The sequence below is a fragment of the Clavelina lepadiformis genome, chromosome 3, assembly GCF_947623445.1.
Source record: "Clavelina lepadiformis chromosome 3, kaClaLepa1.1, whole genome shotgun sequence".
NCBI classification, from domain to species: domain Eukaryota; kingdom Metazoa; phylum Chordata; class Ascidiacea; order Aplousobranchia; family Clavelinidae; genus Clavelina; species Clavelina lepadiformis.
The window spans coordinates 24,930,963-24,950,353 of NC_135242.1; the positions used below are offsets into that span (position 1 = coordinate 24,930,963).

Below are 19,391 nucleotides of genomic sequence, written 5' to 3' on the forward strand. Positions count from 1 at the left end.
TAAAGTATTATGTTGCACTTCTTAGATACCAGAATGGTTATGTTCCGCACAACGGTTATTATGACCCGGTAAAGGTTACTCCAGGCCAAAACATATGTGACGTTACTCGCTTGCAATTTTACTTGGTATTTCCAGATTAAAAAACAAATAGGTGCTAAAATTGGCATTAACGGTTAATTAACACGTATTTTTGAAAACACACTCGTTAAAGTTATGAAATAATCACGTGAAAAGTACCGAATACCGTGACGGATTGAAATATTTTGAAAAAGGAATTCGGTACAGAGATTCGGCATTTCTTTTTCAAAAATACCGACGGTAACGTTACTGGTAATAACAAAGTACCGTGGTACAGTAAATCGTTACTATTGTACTGCAATACTGCCCATGCGGTACACCTATGACGCTTCTTTATACGCAGAAATGCACCAACTGGACACTTAATAGAGTGATCCAAATGTTTCAGGCAGAAACCGGGTCAGACGTTGAGTACGTATTTGGAGTAGGGATTTGGAAGATGCGCCTTTTGCTGATCGGATTCTTGGATAAGCTGAAGGAAAAACTGAATCCAAAAAAGTAAACAATTAAGGAATTTTCTCAACAGAATCAACCTCCTAGCTCAGTTGAAATAATGCTCGTTTAAAGAAAATGCAGCAAGTTTTAATTTTAATCTATGACTATGACACCTGATAGTTTGTAAATATTATTCATACATCAGGTGTATTACTTTATGGGTAGTGGCTGATTCAAACAGCAAATGCATTGCAACGTTAATTTTTGATAAATCTCAATACTTGATGATTTGTTATTATTAGAACGCGCATACACGCTAACAAAGCACAAGGTCAATGAGCAAAACAACAGCGTACTTCGTCATAGCCTGGAACTCACCGACAGGAAACAATCAAACTTTCGAATGAAGCAAACCGTTCAAATTTTTAAACCACAACAGCAGGCCCACAGCATTTGAGGTGATGATAATATGAAGTATCCATTATGCTATAGCAGGAGCTTGTAAACTTTATATTAGTGCTTTATTATAAATCGACTCTAACAATCTTAGTTTGTGTTATTTCTACAAAACTTACACAAAATCGAATGATGTCATAAACTTTACTTTGTGTAATTTTCAAGAACCGCGCTTAATACTTTGGTGATCACTCATGCGCGACGCGTTATATTTTTCATGATTTGTCATTGTTGTTGACAAGTGATTATAAAATAAACTTACCGTATACATTAAGTTGGGTTGTTTGTTGTTTTTGCAAATTTTAATTGTTATATTCTTTCTATTTCTAACGCATATTGCTTACAGAAAGTTGTTTGCAACATTAAATTATTATGTTGCAATTCTTAGATACCAGAATGGTTATGCTCCGCCGTTTCTTGTCGTGATCCTCTTACTTTCCATGGGACCATAGATGACGGGGATTCGGCAGCCATGGCATGCTGGAGATCATGGAGTTCCTCAAACCTGATACCCAGACTGACCAGAGTCATGGTCCATTGGCATCCCTATAATGAGACTAATCAATCTAGAAACTATAGACGCTTCTCAGAGGTGGGCAGTCTGTACTTTGAAAGCACCGTCGGGAACGGTACCGGTATTTGGCAAGAAATGCACCGACGGTTCTGGTATTCGGTACTATTTTAAAAAAGTAGTTCGGTACTTTGTCGGTACTCGGTACCGGTGCTTTTTGTGTAAAAGATGCTGCTGCAAATGCAATGTTTGCCGCTATTATGACCCGGTAAAGGTTACTCCAGGGCAAAACATATGTGACGTTACTCGCTTGCAATTTTACTTGACATTTGTTGACTAAAAAAGATCAACAGATGTTAAATTTGACATTAAAGATTAATTAGCACGTATATTTGAAAACATACTTTTCAAATTTATGAAATAATCACGTGAAAAGTACCGAGTACCGGGACTGATATAAAATACAAATTTCTTGAAAAGGGAATTCGGTGCAAAGATTCGGTAGTTTTTGGAAAAGTATCGACGGTACTGAGAAAGTACCGCGGTACATTAATTCGGTACTATAGTACTGCGGTACTGCCCACCTATGACGCTTCTCTAGACGCAGAACTGGACCAACTGGACAGTTAATGAAGTGATCCGAATGTTTCAGGCAGAAACCGGGTCAGACGACGCTGAGTACGTATTTGGAGTAGTGATTTCAAAGATGCACATTTTGCTGATCAGTTTCTTGGATAAGATGAAGGAAAAACTGAATCCAAAAAAGTAAGTAATTAAGGAATTTTCTCAACAGAATCAACCTACTAACTCAGGTGAAATAATGCTCGTTTAAAGAAAATGCAGCAATTTTTAATTTTAATCTATGACTATTTCACCTGATAGTTTGGAAATAATATTCATACTTCAGGTTTATTACCTTATGGTGGCTGATTGAAACAGCAAATGCATTGCAACTTTGTTTTTTAATAAATCTCAATACTTAATAATTTGTTAATGTTAGGACGCGCATACACGCTAACAGAGCACAAGGTCAATGAACAAAACATCAACATACTTTGTCATAGCCTGGAACTCACCGACAGGAAACAATCAAACTTTTGAATGAAGCAAACTGTTCCACAAACTTAAACGACGACAACAGGCCCCCAACATTTGAGGTGATGATAATATGAAGTATCGATTATGAAATAGCGGGGCTTGCTATAACTTTACATTAACACTCTATTATACGTCGACTTTAATAATCTTGCTTCACACTATTTCTAGTGCATTTATTCACAAAATTAAAGACGTCCTTTCAGCTGACAAGTGCGAACGCCGGTCAGCTACAAGAAAAGCATCCACAAGGTTATCAAAGGTCAAAGTTAAGGACAATAACGTAAAAATATGCTGGTACATATGGCCACCAAACCCATCAAATAATTGAAATTCAAAGTTGAGATGAGTTAAGTTAGCACTTTAATATATGCTCATATTTACGCTACAATTTTTACTGAATTTTTTTTTTGACAGCTTCTCGTCTCAACACTCCGCCGTCGGCCATTTCGTAAAATGTCGCTTTTTTCCCACGGGTGTGACGTGTGACAATATCGCCGAGTCATGGAATGCAGAATGAAGTCGAAATTATTCTTTGTCGACATCAAGTGGTCAGCAATGTAAATTTGTGAAGTTTTGCACAAAAAGTCTTCCAATTGCCTTTAGTGCTAGATATATGCAACACATTGTGGTAGAAGCTACATGGTTGTATTTTGTATCTTTTAGGTCGACCCAGGTCTGTTTGACCACGACGAGAGTTCTACGCTGTGTTTTCTGGTCATGTGTCCTTATACCTTTCAGCTGACAAGTGCAATCGCCGGTCAGCTAAAAGCAAAGCACCCCAGGTCACCAAAGGTCAAAGTTTAGGACAATGAGGCAAAGATCAAATAAGAACAAACAAGGTCACAGTTAAACAAATTTACTTGTACAACTTAAACATGCATGATGTCATACATAACCTATTCTTTTATGTATGTGTTGCAGATTACTTTGATAAGTGGTCTTCAAAGAATCAGACTCCTTGCTACTCAGAAACTATGAGGTAGTCTAGTTGATCATAATGTCAGTGACCATCTGTGCAACATGTTGCAATAAAAATTAAATTCTTTGCAAAGAAGTTTATATTTTTAAATTCCAGTACCAAACTTTACCTGCTTGTACACCTGTAATATAACTAACAACTTTATATAAACGGAACCGTTCATTTCTGTTGTTTTGTGTATATTTTGCGTGCTCAAACGTGCTCAAACGATTAATGACCAAAAAAGTAGATAATCCGAAGGACTTAAAACTTGCAAGATAACAAAATATAATAATGTGATGATATGATTGTATATATGGCCACGAAACCCAAAAAATAATTGATATCCAAAGTTGAGATGAGTTAAGTTTGCAGTTTAACGTATGCTCATATTAAAGCCACAATTTTTACTGAAGTTTTTTGTTTGACAGATTTTTGTCTCAACACTCCGCCGTCAGTCATTTCCTAAACTGACTCTTTTTTCCATCGGGTATGACGTGTGGCGATACCCACGAGTCATGGAATGCAGAATGAAATTGGAATTACCCTTTGTCAACATCAAGTGGTCAGCAATGTAAATTTGTGAAGTTTTGATCAAAAACTCTTCCAATTGCTTTTAGTGCTATAAATACGCAACTTATTGTGTTAGAAGCATTGGTAGAAGCAACATGGATATATTGTATGGTTTAGGTCGACCCATATCTGTTTGACCACGCCGCCAATTTTACGTTGAGCTTACTGGTCATGTGTCCTTATACTTTTCGGCTGACAAGTGCAATCGCCGATCAGCTGAAACAAAGCACCCAAGGTCATCAAAGGTCAAAGTTTAGGACAATGAGGCAAAGATCAAATAAGACCAAACAAGGGCCCAGTTGAACAAATTTACTTGTACAACTTAAACATGCATGATTTCATATATAACTTATTCTTTTATGTATGTGTTGCAGATTGCTTTGATGAGTGGCCTTCAAAGAATCAGACTCCTTGCTACTCACAAACTATGAGGTAGTCTAGTTAACCATAATGTCACTTTCCATGTGTGCAACTCGTTGCGGGGCATAAAACATTCAAGATATATGTCTAGCAAACCTACGAAATAATCAAGCTCCACAGTTGAAATGAGATAACTTTGTAGGACTTTAAACAATTCTCATATTTATGCCACAGGTTTTACTGAATGTATTTTGTTTCACAGATTCCATTCTCAGCTCTCTGCCCTCTGTCATTTCGTAACTTGTCGCTTTCTATGTCACGAGAAGAATTTGTGACGATACCACTGAGTCATTAAATGTGGAATAAAATCGTAATTACTCTTTGTCGACATCAAGTGACCAGCGAGGTAAATAAGTTTAAGTTTTCTTTCAAACCTCTGAAGACTAAGTTTTGTTTCAAAAGTTTGCTGCCCATGGGTGACCGCATATTCTGTAAAACCCGGAGAAATCTTTGTTCCAGGATGCAGATAATCATGCCCAGGGTAAGAGATGCTGTTCATGGTCCGGGAGTGTTATTCGTTGGGATCCGCTTAGATCGCAGCCGACCACCTGATGTCTGATGGACGGACCATAGCAAGCAGAGCATCAAGACCTATCTTTGTTATGAGTACTTTAGTATGGACCCGAGTTATTTGTTGAAAACTCTTCGATCAAACGCCGGATTATGGCCGATTTTTGTCTTCAAGACTGGGACTGAGTGGTTGCATTTTTTATAATTTAATGGTCGTTACTTTAAAATCTTTACTTATGTTTATTTCCGGATGTTTCTTGCCCGTGTGTTGGATGTCTTTTGCGCGCTTGCTTTGTGCTATGTTACTTGTCGTCAATCTGCGTCATAGTTTACTTTCTTGTGATGTTATCGTTGATTGATGAACTTAAAATAAAACAAGCAGCCTATGTGCAATGACCAAAACAGAATTTTGCACTACAGAGTGTCAGAAAAGACTCAATCAATCAATTTTATTTTTCTTCATTGGCGCGGTGGGGACGAACAAACAGTGCAAGTTGCTAATAACATGCGCTAATGCACGGGAATAAGCGCTTTAGCCCAGAAGGCTTAAAAATCTGCAAAAAATCATGATGGTGTCAACTTGCTGATCACAAGTAGCACGGCCAAGAAACACAGAAACGAAAATTTCCACATTCAAAGCCAGGTTGCCCAGATTACAGCAGACGAGCAGATGTTGTGTTCAAGCAACAGATTGCTAATCCTTTATAGGTCCAATGCTGCAAATGAGAAAATAAAACCCACCTGAAAAGAAACCTCATCCAGGGCAAAAACCCGGTTTCTTGTGACCATATATGGTAATAATGTTGGGCGTTGGTATCGAGATCTGGATTGTAGCCTGTAGCACAATTACTAGCTCGTTGTAGCCGTCGGGCCGACAACGACGTGCTATCTGGGTTGGAAGGGTCAGGTTTTGGTACTACCCCGGAACAAAGTTGGCAGGAAACCGTCGGTACATTTTTTGCCAAATAGTGGTACCGACGGCACTTTCAAAGTAGCGACTGTCCACCTCTGCATATAATCAATCCTTTTTCCATGTTTTTCCATGTTAGTTATCATACTGGTGGTTGCATATTCGTCGTATAGTTTAAGCTGGGATGTAAATTATTGAACTGAGTTAAAAAAGTATTGGCTTGCTTTTCTACGTTGCCAAAAATATGGTAAGGCTATGTTGTTAAAGCCTACATACAAGAAATAGGTTTTGGGTTTGAAGTCAATTTTTTTCAAGTAGCTTATCTTATTTTCTACTTCTGCGAGTGTATAGGGCAGATTGGTTTGCCCATGGCCAGGTTTTTTTTTAAGGTTTGGTTTGGGTGACCGCTAAGTAGTTTTAAGAGACAGCAAGTGTTTCATTTAAATACCAAAAAATAGCCTGTAGTTGCAAGTCCAAATTTTGGGAAACCGCTGGAGAAATTTTCAATCGTTAATTATTAGAAAACTATACGTCGTAAACTGATCGGATTTTGACAGGTTAGTAGAAAAATCATCTGGCTTCCTGTATACATCATAATTGTAAAACTAAAGAAAGCTAATTTAGTGTAAATTAAGTATTTCTAAAAGTGACACATTTCTAGAAATTCTTCTTGTTACGCCGCGTCCCCGCTGAGCGGAAAACCAGCTGACCGCGAGAAGAGAACGAAAGAGAATAGTTAGTCGAGTTATTGGTGCGTAAATGAGTAATACGATTCAATGCGGAGAGCAGAGCAAAGCAGAGGAAAATTATGAAAATATCGCAATAACTTAAAAATTTCAAAATCCAACTTTATCAAACAAACATGGACAGATAGCTGAACATTTTTTAGGAAAAGTTACCAAATTTCAAGTTTCTACAGCAAACAATGCAACTGTACGCCACGTTTTGCTATGACAGTGTGCGGGAGAAGCCAAGCTTAGTTAGAATAGGGTTAAAAAAACACTGCCCATGGCTACGCTATCAATCAGATGAAAATCGCCCATGAAGCCATGAGACGGTCTGTCACCATAAGATGGTTGAATAAGCATCTTCCTTTTGACAATTAACCAGGTGTGCCCAGTGCAGGATTAAGGTGGATGCTATTGATGCTGCAGCATTAGGCCCATTCCTGAAATAGGCCCAGACGAAAAGATGCACTAAGACCTTCTTCGTGCGTACGCATCCGCTCAATGGTGAAAAATCCTATAGACAATGGTTGTGCTACTCGCCTTCGACCGGGAAGGTGTTCTGCTTTGCATGCAAGTTGTTCGGTGGTAATGCTGTTCAAGCAACCAAGTTCGTATCCGGCGGTTTCGACAATTGGAGGACAGGCGAATCCAGAATAAAAATGCATGAAAGCAGCGATGGTCATCGCAAGGCTATGTTGTCTTTTGCGAGCCGACAGAGGGAGGCCGGTCGTGTTGACTACCTAGCCGCTAAACAGGTCGAGGAAAAGCGGTGTTACTGGCGCCAGATTGTAAAGCGGCTGATCGACGTTCTGATATTCCTAGCTAAGCGTGGCCTTGCTATAAGGGGCGCGGATGAGATCATAGGTTCCCCTCATAATGGTAACTACCTTGGCATCATTGAGTTGTTGGCGGAGTACGATACTCTGCTGGCTAGCCATATTAGAAAATATGCGAACTGCGGGAAAGGTCACATTTCTTATTTGTCATCCACAATTTGCGAGGAGCTGGTGCAGCTCATGGGACAAAAGGTGCAGGACACCATCCTGAAAGAAGCCAAGAAGGCGAAGTATTTCTCTGTCTCGATTGACTCTACACCTGACGTATCACACCTCGACCAGCTAACGATTGTTATTCGATATGTTCTGCCGTTGGGTCCAGTTGAACGGTTCCTGACATTCTTGCCTATGATGAGACACACCGCTACGCACATGGCTAGCATACTTCTGAACTTTCTGAAGGAAAATGGCTTGGATGTTACTAACTGCAGAGGCCAGTCGTATGACAATGCGTCAAACATGTCAGGACGGTACAACGGTGTCCAGGCAATTGTGAAGCGAGAATGTAAATATGCTGCTTTTATTCCATGCTGCAACCACAGTTTAAACCTGGTAGGAGACCAGGCTGTTAATAGCTGCGCTGGCTGTACCAGGTTTTTTCATTTTGTCAATGGACTATACGTTTTCCTGTCTGAATCGACATATCGCTGGCAGAAACTGAAGAATCGCTGCACATTAACGCTCAAAGGTTTGTCTGGAACCCGATGGTGTGAACGTGCAGATGCTGTCAAAGCGCTAGTAGAAGGGTGGAAGAGCATTCAAGAAGTCCTGGATGAGCTTGCGGCAGATAAGGAGCAGAAGGCCGATACGAGAAACCAGGCTGACGGATTTTCGCGCAGGATGGACGAACTTGAGACAGCAGTTATGGCGACTGCCTGGAACGATATCCTATGCCGTCTCAACAGTACGAGCATTAGCCTCCAAGACCCTACAGTCAGTCTGAATACGGCAACTAGTTTATTGGCATCACTGGTCGACACGATTCAATTTGCACGGGACAGATTTGACGTGTATGAGCAGATGGCGATCGAAAAGGTTCCTCACGGCGAATACAAGGCTGAAGAACGTCGAGGCCGTAAGCGAAAGCGAATGCCTGATGAAGGAGCTGCAAACGAAGAAAACCTCACCCCTAGGGAAACATTCAAAACCCATATATATCTGGTCATGATCGACAGACTGTTAGCTGAACTGGAAAAGCGAATGAAGGCGTATGAGGATATATCTACAACATTCGGATTTCTTTCGGAGCTAACGTCATTGAGCATAAAGCAGATCGAGAATAAAGCTCAAAATCTCGTTTCCTCGTATCCAGATGACTTGGAAGACACGCTGGTGGCTGAGCTCATACAGTTTGCTGCATTTATGCGCACCCAGAAATCGGTGAGTGTGAACGAGTCAGCAGAGCTTACCATGTACAAGCTTTTGTCGTCGTTGAACCTTTCTCAAACATTTCCAAACGTCGAGATTGCTTTGCGCATCTATCTGTGCTTGATGGTGTCTAATGCCTCCGGCGAGCGGAGCTTCTCAAAACTGGGAATAGTCAAAGGAGAGCTGCGGTCCTCGATGAGGGAGGAAAGGCTAAACATGCTGGCGCTTATGAGCATTGAACATGAGGTGCTGAGCAGCCTTGACTGCACTGACATGATCGAAGATTTCGCGCTTGCTAAGGCTCGAAAAACAGTAGTATAAGTAAGCAGCACTAGCGCAGCATTGACAATATGCCAACGTTAAGTTGATCTGGATTAGCCTTTTCTTCATTAACTCCGCTTTTCAGGCAATATTGGTATTGAATTGTGTTGATGTTACATAGCCTGATGTTACTCTCGAGTTTTTACGATAACACGTCGTTATTATTGTTCATGTTCATTAAAATTTGGCTGACTGCGTCGAAAGCAATAAAGGCTCTTTGGTCGGTCTGATTACGCGTGTACGGTGGAGTCAGAGTGTCGAATGCATATGTACCAATGCCTAGAAAAAATAGGCCTGTTTTTGCGCTGCAGCATCAGGCCCAGTTTCGTCTTAATCCGGCCCTGGGTGTGCCTTGTTGGGCTTCTTATAATGGAAACTCTGCGGGGCAAGTTTTATATAACTTAGTTTTTGAAGACCTATTTCCAAACGGTTGCACACAACTGACACAACATCAATAATAATCGGGATTGGCTTACCTGACTATGTTAATTCAATAACAAGTTTACTAACAATAAACTAAAAAGGGAATTCATAGCCCATATAGCTAGCTTACAAGTCTTCCTCTTATATTTTGAAGTTCTAATGGCAAGAAAGACAAAATAAAAATTAAACAGTACAAAAGACAACAATCAAAGGCTAACAATGGTGAAAAATTGCTTTCATTGTCGATCACTGCAAAGTAGGGTAGCCTACATGACGGGGTATTGTCACATGCAGTAAACAAACAATGACCCTAAGACTGAGATAAAAAAAACTCGCACAGATAAACAAAAGGCTGTCGCCGTCACACTAACGGCAGACAATAGCTGCTTGAAACAAAAAAGATAGATCTCGTACAGCTAGTAGTTTGTAAAAATCTTTTGTTGAAGAATAACTAGCGTTAATTACAGCGTTGAACACTATTGGCGCTAACACAGTTACCCGCATAAAAGTTGCCCAAGTTACTTTACGAACAAAGCAAATCCCCAATGTAAACAGGTTACGAAATCATAGTGTGGCTAAAGAAAAAAATAAAAACAAAAAGCATCTTTAAATTTAAAAAAGATAAAGTTTTATGTGAAAAAAATGACAAAATATAAAAGACACTTGTGCGTTCACATGGAATGTGTTAAAGTTGATTCAGTGTAACCCAATGCAACCACGACAAGGAAACAAAAGTTCTAAGATGGATTCGAAAACAGAAGGTAAATAGAGTTTGCTTGCATCGAAACTGTTTTTGCGCTGTATTTTTAAACTGTTTATGATAGTAGGAAGTTTAAGATTAAGAATTCAAAACGTGACGTATTAACATTTTCAGAACTTTGCGGTTGTTTTTAGACCGAGTTTTGAGTAAAGTTTTAGGATAGTTTAAAACAATTAGTTCTATTTTAACACAAAACGTGATAAGTTTTCACATATTAACCATAACAGAAAGGCAGATGTTCGTCATATTAGGTTATTTACAAAGGAAACCCAATAAATGTTCGGCGATGACAATTTTGTTGAAAAAGATGTGGTCACATCAGTTTATAACGTGTTCAATAAAAAGTACAAGGAGGAAGCTTTAAAATCTAAAGTTACCCTCACATTACCTTGGGCAAATAATGTTTGATATTTGAATGGTAGGAATGGGTTCGCAATTCGCAAGTATTTTCTAAGCTATCTGCCAGAAATTTTATCGCTTTAGGAAATACTCGAAGTAACATAATTAGTTTATTCAATTTTTGAGTTCTTGCATGTTCGGTTCATATATGTAGATTTCATGTTTTATCTTTCTTTATAGATCAGTATTTTTGATATTATTATTTCTGGTATTATTTACCTAGTGTAGCTTTTTCTGGTGAGCCTTCTGCGTACTGCTCTGCTGAATGCTGACCCGGTTTCTTGGATACCAAAACCGTACAAAGGCATAGGCCGAGGCTACGGCTTGGTTGGGTCGGGGCGGTCGGGCACAGCGTTGGGGCAACGGCAATAGCTTACTTTTGAGGGCTTCGGTAGCCTATAATGGAGACGTAATAATTTAAAGTCGAGCCACGCCCATTTTTTCGTTTGAAAATTTAATATCATACGGTACCGGTCTGCTAGGGTATTAGGCCTATTTATTTTTCGCCTTTGACTGTCCAGATCTGTTAATGCCCGACTTAGGCTATGGAACAAATTTTGGTATTAAAATGGCCATTTATTGGTGCTTAAGGTTAGAAAGTGCGGCAGTTTTTGACAAGAAACCGTGGCTTTAAGGATCTGTAATGGAATGATTGGTTATTGTTGTTGAACTTGACTGTACCATTCACTCCAAAACAATCTTTGATTGTCTGAATGTTTATTGTCTTCGATATAATGAGCCTCAAGTTCGTTGTTTGCTTAATCAATCCTAGACTCGATTGTTCAGCTAAAAGCTGATTGTCTTGTGAAGCCGACAAGCAAAGTTGTCTGACTTAACACTGAGCTTATCTTAAGTTGTACTGTTCAGTAATTTGCACAAATTTGTTGATTGTATAAACTAGTTATATTGTTTCTTCTTTATACGAATACAAATTGACAGAACATTGGCATATCTACAACACTTCATTCAACAGTCAATGTAATAGCATTTTGGCTTAGCTATATTCAACTGCATTAAATTGCTGATTGCTGATTATTCCCAAACTTGTTACTTCGTACTGGCATACGCTAACACAGTAACATTTGGCAAACGAAACGCATGCGAGAAAGGCACAAATATTACGTCACAACAATAGTACAGGAAATGATTGTGGCTCGTTTTACTCTTTGCTAAAACGACACATAAGTACTAGAATTGTAAATCCTACACAATCTGTATATTAATTTTGGTTATTATCACAGATCCTAGGCCTATAGGCTAGTTTTATAGTCTTGGCTTTACGTTCAGACCTTACTGCCGTGCTCATGTGCACTTATTTCTTCGTTTATTTATTACAACTGTGTACTGCCGTTAAATTTGCCTTTATACCGCCGAATTTCACTTGTTTGCTTGTGTGAATTTCTGTATGACTACGTGTTTTGATGTGAAAGTCAAAAAGTCCATGTTTGTGTTTACGAGCTATCGCACGCACATTCGTGTGAGTGCATGCCACACTTTGCACCGGCCTAGTGTTGTAGGGGTAGTGGCTAAAACAGCTGAACATTGCCTTTTGGTACTCAAACATTTTTTTCTTTATTTCTGCTCTCACATCGTTATATTTTTCACAATGTCATTATAGCCAACCTGGAAAGCACGACACTTTTTGATGAGCTCTCAGGGGAGCAGGTTTGCTAAAATCAGGTTTGCTGCAGTGACAGGCTGAGTGCAAAATGATGTGCTAGGCTAGGAACGTTTTTCAGTTAACACTTGCCTAAGCTGAACAGAAAGCCTCTCTGTCTCCTTTTATTGGCCATAAATATGCGATGTCTCTGAGAATAGAGGAAACAGTGGGGGCCCTAAGCACGATCTTGAAATATCTGGAGGATGTAGTTGTCATACTTTCCACCATGGGGATAGAGAGTTAGAGTGTCAGACGATTTCGCAAACTAAGCTAAGTATGGAGCGACATGCATCAGAATCTTGATTGTTGAAGAATTAGCTTATTGCATCACAATTGTTTCTCATTCAGACCTTTCAAGTCATTTGAATGTTCAGTCCTTAGCTTACAGTTTGGTTCTTTAAAATAATGAAAAGTTGGCAGAAGTCATATTTACAAACACACTTTTCCAGCGTGGCAGTTGGTCACCTGTGATATCATTGCAAAGTTAAAGTTTCACTGGTTTATTTCTCGCTTGCGCTAGAATTTCTTGACATTAAAAATCTTACAATCAATAACAACACGACAGACTGTGTGCTTATGAGTGAATGTGCTTAACGGCCTTATTTGTTGTTTGAAAACCCTTATTAGTTGGTTTAGTTGAAATTATTAATTATCTTTCAGCCTGGTCATGGTTAAAAAAAGAGTAATTTCCTATATTCTGTTGGCCTACTTTAGATATGCAAACATGTTCAATCAAATTTTAAATCGACTTTTGTCATATATTTGCGTCAGTGTTACATGAAACTTATATAAATTTTTTAACCTGTGACATGCAGCTTTAAATTTTAAAATTGTTTCTTAGGTTTATCAAACAATCTTCAAACGCAGCATTACAGGACATTATCTGTCCCTGTTCTGAATTTCTCTGCTAGACTGCTTTTGGGATTGTCCAAAATGTCAATCTTTAAAAAGGCTCACAAGAGTCCTGCTGACATTGTCAAAAGTCTCAAATCGGTTCTTCATGTTTTGTTCGAACAACAAACGAGTGGGAAAAAAATGGACAAGGTAACGACAACATTTTGGTTCATTTGCAAGCGCTTTCATTATGATTCTGTTTAATGTTAAGGCTCATTGTTCTTGAAAACACTTCAGATATGTGGTTTTACACATTTTCAATGGTTTTCTTTCTTTATCACTCTACAAGCGTTTCAGTGCCTTGCCTAATGCCATGCGCAAGATCATGTGCAGATTTTGCTAATTTGTATTTAATTGGAAGAACAAATTACACAGGGAAATTTTTTTAGTTTTGACCAATCCCAGTTAAATGCAGAACAGCGTCCTTTGATACGTTCTGTGACCTATTTAGTGTTCATTGTCACTTTGTCCCCTGACTAACAATCATTCTATTTCAGTTGTGTAACTACTTTAAATCTAGACGAAAATAGCAATTAGTGATTGATAATTTTTGCTTTCAGGCTTTCGAAGACCTGATGAAGAACCTGGCTTCGATGAAGTCGATCATGTGCGGCACCGATCAACACGAGCCGCAATCCGAGCTCGTGGCTCAACTCTCCCAAGAACTATACAAGAGCGAAACCATCAACATAATTTTGACCAACTTGTCTCGGATTGACTTTGAGGTTGTGAACTAAGTGTGCATGCTGTATATGTACTTGTGAATTTTCCAAGTTCATCAAAGTTTTAAAACCTGTGCAGTTGAATCATCGTTCCAACTATTTTAATGATCTTAACATTATCAGGGTAAAAAAGATTTCACACAAATATTCAACACGTTAGCGAGACGACAGATTGGCAGCAGGCAACCCACCGTCGAATTCTTGTGTAAGAAGAAGAACATATTGGACATCTTAGTTGAAGGGTAGGTTGCATGTTAATGCAAGTTAGTATCGTTCATTTAAAGTCGAAGAAAAGGATTTTATTTTCTCACTAAATCTCACTTAACGGTCATTGTTTTCTTGATAAGTTTTTCAGCATAAAACTAAACAGAATCATTCATAACAGTTCCCACTTTTCCTCTCCAGATACAATGACCCGGATATTGCCTTAAACTGCGGCATCATGCTGAGGGAGTGCATCCGATATGAATCCCTCGCAAAAATTGTTTTTGAGTCTGAGAACTTTTTTAAGTTCTTCGAATACGTTGAGATGTCCACTTTTGATATTGCATCAGATGCCTTTGCCACCTTTAAGGTTAGTTTGCTTGTGCTGGAGTCGTTTGCTCAAAGTTAAATTTGTCGAGGTTGTTGTAACATTGGATTAATTTTTGCACAGGACCTGTTGACCCGGCATAAAGTTTCCTGCTCTGAATTTTTGATTAAAAACTACGACAGAGTGTTCCCATCTTATACCCGCTTGCTTGAGTCGGAAAATTACGTGACACGTCGTCAATCACTTAAGGTTCGTTGCTTCAAAGTATCTGCCATTTTATCTTAAAAATCGATGTCTATGTGTTAGCCTAAAACACTTCAGAAACTCTAACATATATTTCTATCAATGCTATACAGTGTTGACCTGTACAAGTGTATGTATACGTATAGGTTGTGTATTCTGAAATTTTGTTGGTCTTTTATTCACCTATACGATGTGTAAATGAGCTTTTGGCTTAAAAAGTTCTTTCCTTTTAATATTGCCTCATACATGTAAACTGAAAATAGTGTGACAAGAAAAATAGTGGTATTAATCAATTAACATTTAGTCAAGTTTCTACTGTGTGTATTAGTTACAAGCTATGCTCTGCATGGGGTGTGACAATTTCTAAGCTACGGTCGTGTAAATTTGTTCTTTAGCTTTGAAAAGTGCTTTCAAGTCAGTAAGTTTGAACACACACAGCAATCATGTTGAAATATTTGTGAATGAATGTGCTTGACTTGTACGAGAAGATTTTCGGTTGATTGTAGTATTTATTTTATCCCGATTTCATCCAAGCCGTCTCGGATTATTGTTACAGTAGAGCACACAGATTTTTGAGTAAAATGACCTCATAGATCATGTTAGACATTGCATTGTTGCATGCTTAACGCTTTACACATACAAAGCCATATGAGCCAACACATCATATGATTTCTTGCAAAATCATATTTTATGTCCGTAGCTTGCTTTGCGTTGCAAGAGCAATTACTTTCCATGTGATAATGCAATGCCTAGTTATTATGACATCATAAACACAAAGTATGGAAGTTGAAAGACATTTCTATTGGCTTTTCTGCAACAATATTGCATTGTTGTGTCATAAAAAAATAACTCAACATGTTTATTTCATTATAATTTATCCCCAGTTACTGGGTGAGCTACTCCTAGATCGTCACAATTACACGATTATGACGCGTTACATCAGCAAGCCGGAGAACCTCAAGATCATGATGAACAATCTTCGTGATCAGAGCCGCAACATCCAGTTTGAAGCTTTCCACGTTTTCAAGGTAAGACTGATCCCATGCTTACCTGAAGCGTGCCACCATGCTTAATGCAGCGGTCATGTCATTGGGTTCACCGCCTAAGGTCAATGACCATTGGTTATGCCGATATGAGTGACCAATTCTTTTAAAATGTCAAGTTTAATTGCTGCCTTTAAAACTTGCTCCAAATTTAATTCAAAACATGTTTATATACGGAAAAAAGAATGGTTTAAAATGGTAACTTATCTAACTTGCACTTGTGTGGTAGAATTTGTGTTGTTTTTTCTAATTTTACAATTTCCTTTTCATATTTGCATCAAGTTTCATTCAAACATTTTCATTTTCAAGGTGAAGATGAAGAGAAACTCACTCGATTCATGGTTCCCATGACAACGACCTTTCACTCATTGCAGCAGTTGTTACAAAACGCGTTAAGTAATGCGTGAGTCATCATAATGTCTACAACGCTTTCCTGAATAGCACTTTCTGTAAAGAACATTACCCCATTTGTACTATCCAACTGAAAACAATCCCAAATGTATATAATTATATGTATTATGATGCATATGAAATAAAATGTGACAAAATGGCGTAATAAGAATTGTTTTTGACAATGGCCCCTGGTACTTGTGCTTTTAGCTGCACAAAATTATACAGACTTCTCTTTTACAGTAAGTTGTTGCGGACTTTTAAATTTGATATAATTGGCACTTTAGTTTATTGGGATAATGTTCCGCCAGAAAGGTTCAGGTCCCGTCATTATCATTGCTGTCCACTTGGTGGTGTGGTGGACAACGAGGTGGTACCGTTATATTTAAAATTGCCGTTGTAGTGATCCCAGGCATTGATATAATGTCTCTTGTCTAGAGGTCCTGGTATATATATATAATATATACTTCTCCAAATTGGTGCGACACCATATAAAATAATTTGTCAAATTGAAAATTCTACAGATAAGCGACGACTTAAGCTGTAGCTGCGAGAAATCATTGCTGAAGTGTTGTGAAGAGTTTCTCCTTTGCTAGGATAAAAATTCCAACATCATAATAACACATTTTTGTGCAGATTATTCTAAACAACAAACATTTGTTAATTCCAGGACAATGTCGTCTCACGCTGTCCGCACACTTCTTGGGGTAACAAGGGACTGTCGGGGGCTCGCTTACGCTTTCAACACGAAAAGCTCGTACATGATGCTATTTGATATCATGTGAGTGACAGCGGTATGAGATGTCTATGTGATAAGTTAATGGGATGGACTTATATTTACTGGTTTATTTGGTTAAATTTTTTATTTGTAGATATCCGACTTTCACCGACATTATTCAAAAATCGATTGAACTGTGGTCACATGACCCGGATGTGACAACCCGAGTTTTGAAGGTCGGTAGAAAATCCTCTGCTTATCGCCCTCAAGTGGTCTTTGTTTCGTGCAAATTTTAAAGCAAAAATGTTTTTGTTATTGTCAAGTGCAACCAATAGCTTTCCAGTTTTGTATCCCATTGTCTGTCTTTAATTGTTTTTGTTATCCCCAACTGCATGTCCAATCTCCATCAATAAATTAATGCCAATGTGCTTGACATCTTCATCTTTAAACAGCTTTTTGCTGAGCTGGTTTTGAAGCGAGGACAACGTTTGGACTTTGACGTCGCCTCCCCGAATGGAATATTGTTGTTCAAGGAAGCCAGCAAGCTTGTCTGTGGATATGGTAGGTCGAGTGTGATCACCATTTGGGAAGTTTAAAATGATTTGATTTCAGGTGTGTAAGTTTTGGTATTGCGACAATTCTAAGAATTAGGGTCAGGTTTCAAATTGTTAAAAACTCAGAAGGGTGGGAGTTTGAATTGATGCGTTTCTATTGCCGAGTAAGCTTGCAAATTTGTGTGTCAAGCATGTGGACTTGAGGATAAATTTGTTTGCTAATTTCAAAGAAAATTTCACAGGTAAGTTACAGAATTCAGTGTTAATGCGACCAACTTACATCCGGCAGGTAATCGTATTCTCGCAATGGGGGAGCCACCAAAAGATCAAGTATTTTCACACCGTTTGAAAGGGATGTCACTTTGTTTTCGCTTGCTCAAGAACGCGCTTTGTGCCGGCTTGGTCAACTTTGGTGTGTTTCAACTCTACAACGACCCGACGTTGGAAGATGCTCTCAATGTGTTTGTGAAGCTCGCAATGTCAACTGACAGCTCACATTTTCTAGTAAGCAAACAACAACTGTTTTCTATAAGGTTTAATGACCTGGGTGTGTCTGTATTTATGGGTTGGGGTTAAGTTTGAGTTAAACTTTTTGCAGATTCCCTGAGCTGTAATGTACATGATCAAACAAACAGGATTGAACTCGTGAAAGTTTACAATGCATTGAAATATTTTTACCCTTTTTTACCAGGACTACCCTAAGTTGAGTTCGTCGTACTACTCCCTGCTTGAGGTTGCAATGCAGGATCACATGAACTTCGTTAGTGGGCTGCCTCCATCTGTCGTATATCACTTATTGAAGACTCTCACTGATGGACTTACTGGCCTGGGTAGGCTGCCTGGTTACTTATGTGTTGATGTGTTTGTTTGTTTATTTATAAGCCAGCGAAAATATGAAAACAAAACATGAAACATGTTTGAAAGAGATCATGAAAACATTGTTTGAAAGATTTTGCTGTTGGTCTTGATCTTGCCATATTTTTCACATCTAGCTATTTCTTTTGGGTTCAGCTGGTCATTTAGCTTCGTGATCAACTTCACCTTCCATTATTTGTTTTTCCTTAGTTTTCAATTACGACTGGTTCGAATTTCTTGATAAAATTTTTTTTTAGTTATTATGGCTATCGGGATGTGACGTATTTTTGGGCAATCCGACTGAGATATCCAAAATAATTAAGTAAATGCCAGAAAACGGTTTTTCTAAAATATGCATTTTTCACTGTCACTACTGTAGGCGGCCATTTGAAAACTTGCCAAGTACATTTTTTGTTAAGTAACACTTCCTTTACAATGACGTAACAATCACTCCATTCACTACATCACTATACGATAGCACTCACCCACACGGCAGATAGATCCATACTTCAGCAGTTGATTAAGGTCGGGCTTATAAAATATGATGCTTGTTTTCAGACACTGTGATAAGCACTTGCTGTTGCAATACCTTGGACCACTTGGTCACTTATCTCTTTCGCATCGGCAGCCGGGCTCCAGCGCTCTCTAACGGCGACATCACGTCTGCCGTATCCCTCAAGCGGCGACATAATGAAGTGGACCGCCAACGCGAGCAACACTTTCTTCAAATGATGATTGACAGGCCGGACATATTACAAACAGTGACGTGGCTTCAACTTTAACAGAATATTTGTCGGTTCCAGAACGTTATTGTAGTTGCTAAGATAATAACTGTCTTATTTTTCAGGCGTTGTCGACCGTGCTTCACACAATTATGTTTGAAGATTGCCGGAACCAGTGGAGCATGTCCAGGCCTTTGTTGGGTCTTATCCTGCTCAACGAAGAGGTACTGGACGCGTGGTGGCGCTCTGGTGCCCACAAACCACTTGTTGAGAT

At 38.8% G+C, this 19,391-nt stretch overlaps 2 protein-coding genes and 1 long non-coding RNA gene across 9 annotated transcripts in view; all 3 read left to right on the forward strand.

Annotated features, from left to right (window-relative positions):
- Nucleotides 1–19,391, forward strand: part of LOC143449047 (exportin-7-like) — a 38,181-nt gene that overhangs the window by 17,903 nt on the left and 887 nt on the right. Inside the window, exons 10-16 of one of the 3 annotated variants that reach the window (XM_076949085.1) lie at nucleotides 16,939–17,049; nucleotides 17,141–17,222; nucleotides 17,439–17,547; nucleotides 17,830–18,044; nucleotides 18,232–18,370; nucleotides 18,954–19,156; nucleotides 19,243–19,341. In XM_076949085.1, the coding sequence (XP_076805200.1) occupies nucleotides 16,939–17,049; nucleotides 17,141–17,222; nucleotides 17,439–17,547; nucleotides 17,830–18,044; nucleotides 18,232–18,370; nucleotides 18,954–19,156; nucleotides 19,243–19,341 (958 nt within the window). The remainder of the gene's footprint in view (nucleotides 1–16,938; nucleotides 17,050–17,140; nucleotides 17,223–17,438; nucleotides 17,548–17,829; nucleotides 18,045–18,231; nucleotides 18,371–18,953; nucleotides 19,157–19,242; nucleotides 19,342–19,391) is intronic. The other 2 variants (XM_076949084.1, XM_076949083.1) reach the window with 2 other exon arrangements.
- Nucleotides 166–5,446, forward strand: LOC143449081 (uncharacterized). 5 transcript variants are annotated; one of them, XR_013114505.1, is made up of 14 exons: nucleotides 166–576; nucleotides 816–971; nucleotides 1,358–1,561; nucleotides 2,133–2,245; nucleotides 2,481–2,637; nucleotides 2,747–2,837; nucleotides 2,993–3,135; nucleotides 3,242–3,417; nucleotides 3,500–3,557; nucleotides 3,968–4,110; nucleotides 4,227–4,344; nucleotides 4,484–4,541; nucleotides 4,732–4,875; nucleotides 4,989–5,446. It is a non-coding gene; the product is annotated as an uncharacterized LOC143449081 (long non-coding RNA). The 5 variants fall into 5 exon arrangements; XR_013114508.1 differs by having other exon boundaries at nucleotides 2,747–2,827; nucleotides 4,227–4,354; XR_013114504.1 differs by having other exon boundaries at nucleotides 2,747–2,827.
- Nucleotides 13,269–16,441, forward strand: LOC143449064 (calcium-binding protein 39-like). Its single transcript, XM_076949112.1, has 7 exons — nucleotides 13,269–13,488; nucleotides 13,899–14,063; nucleotides 14,184–14,302; nucleotides 14,466–14,634; nucleotides 14,716–14,841; nucleotides 15,720–15,863; nucleotides 16,188–16,441. Exons 1-7 carry the CDS (start codon nucleotides 13,378–13,380, stop codon nucleotides 16,227–16,229), a joined length of 876 nt encoding a protein of 291 aa, XP_076805227.1. The 5' UTR covers nucleotides 13,269–13,377; the 3' UTR covers nucleotides 16,230–16,441.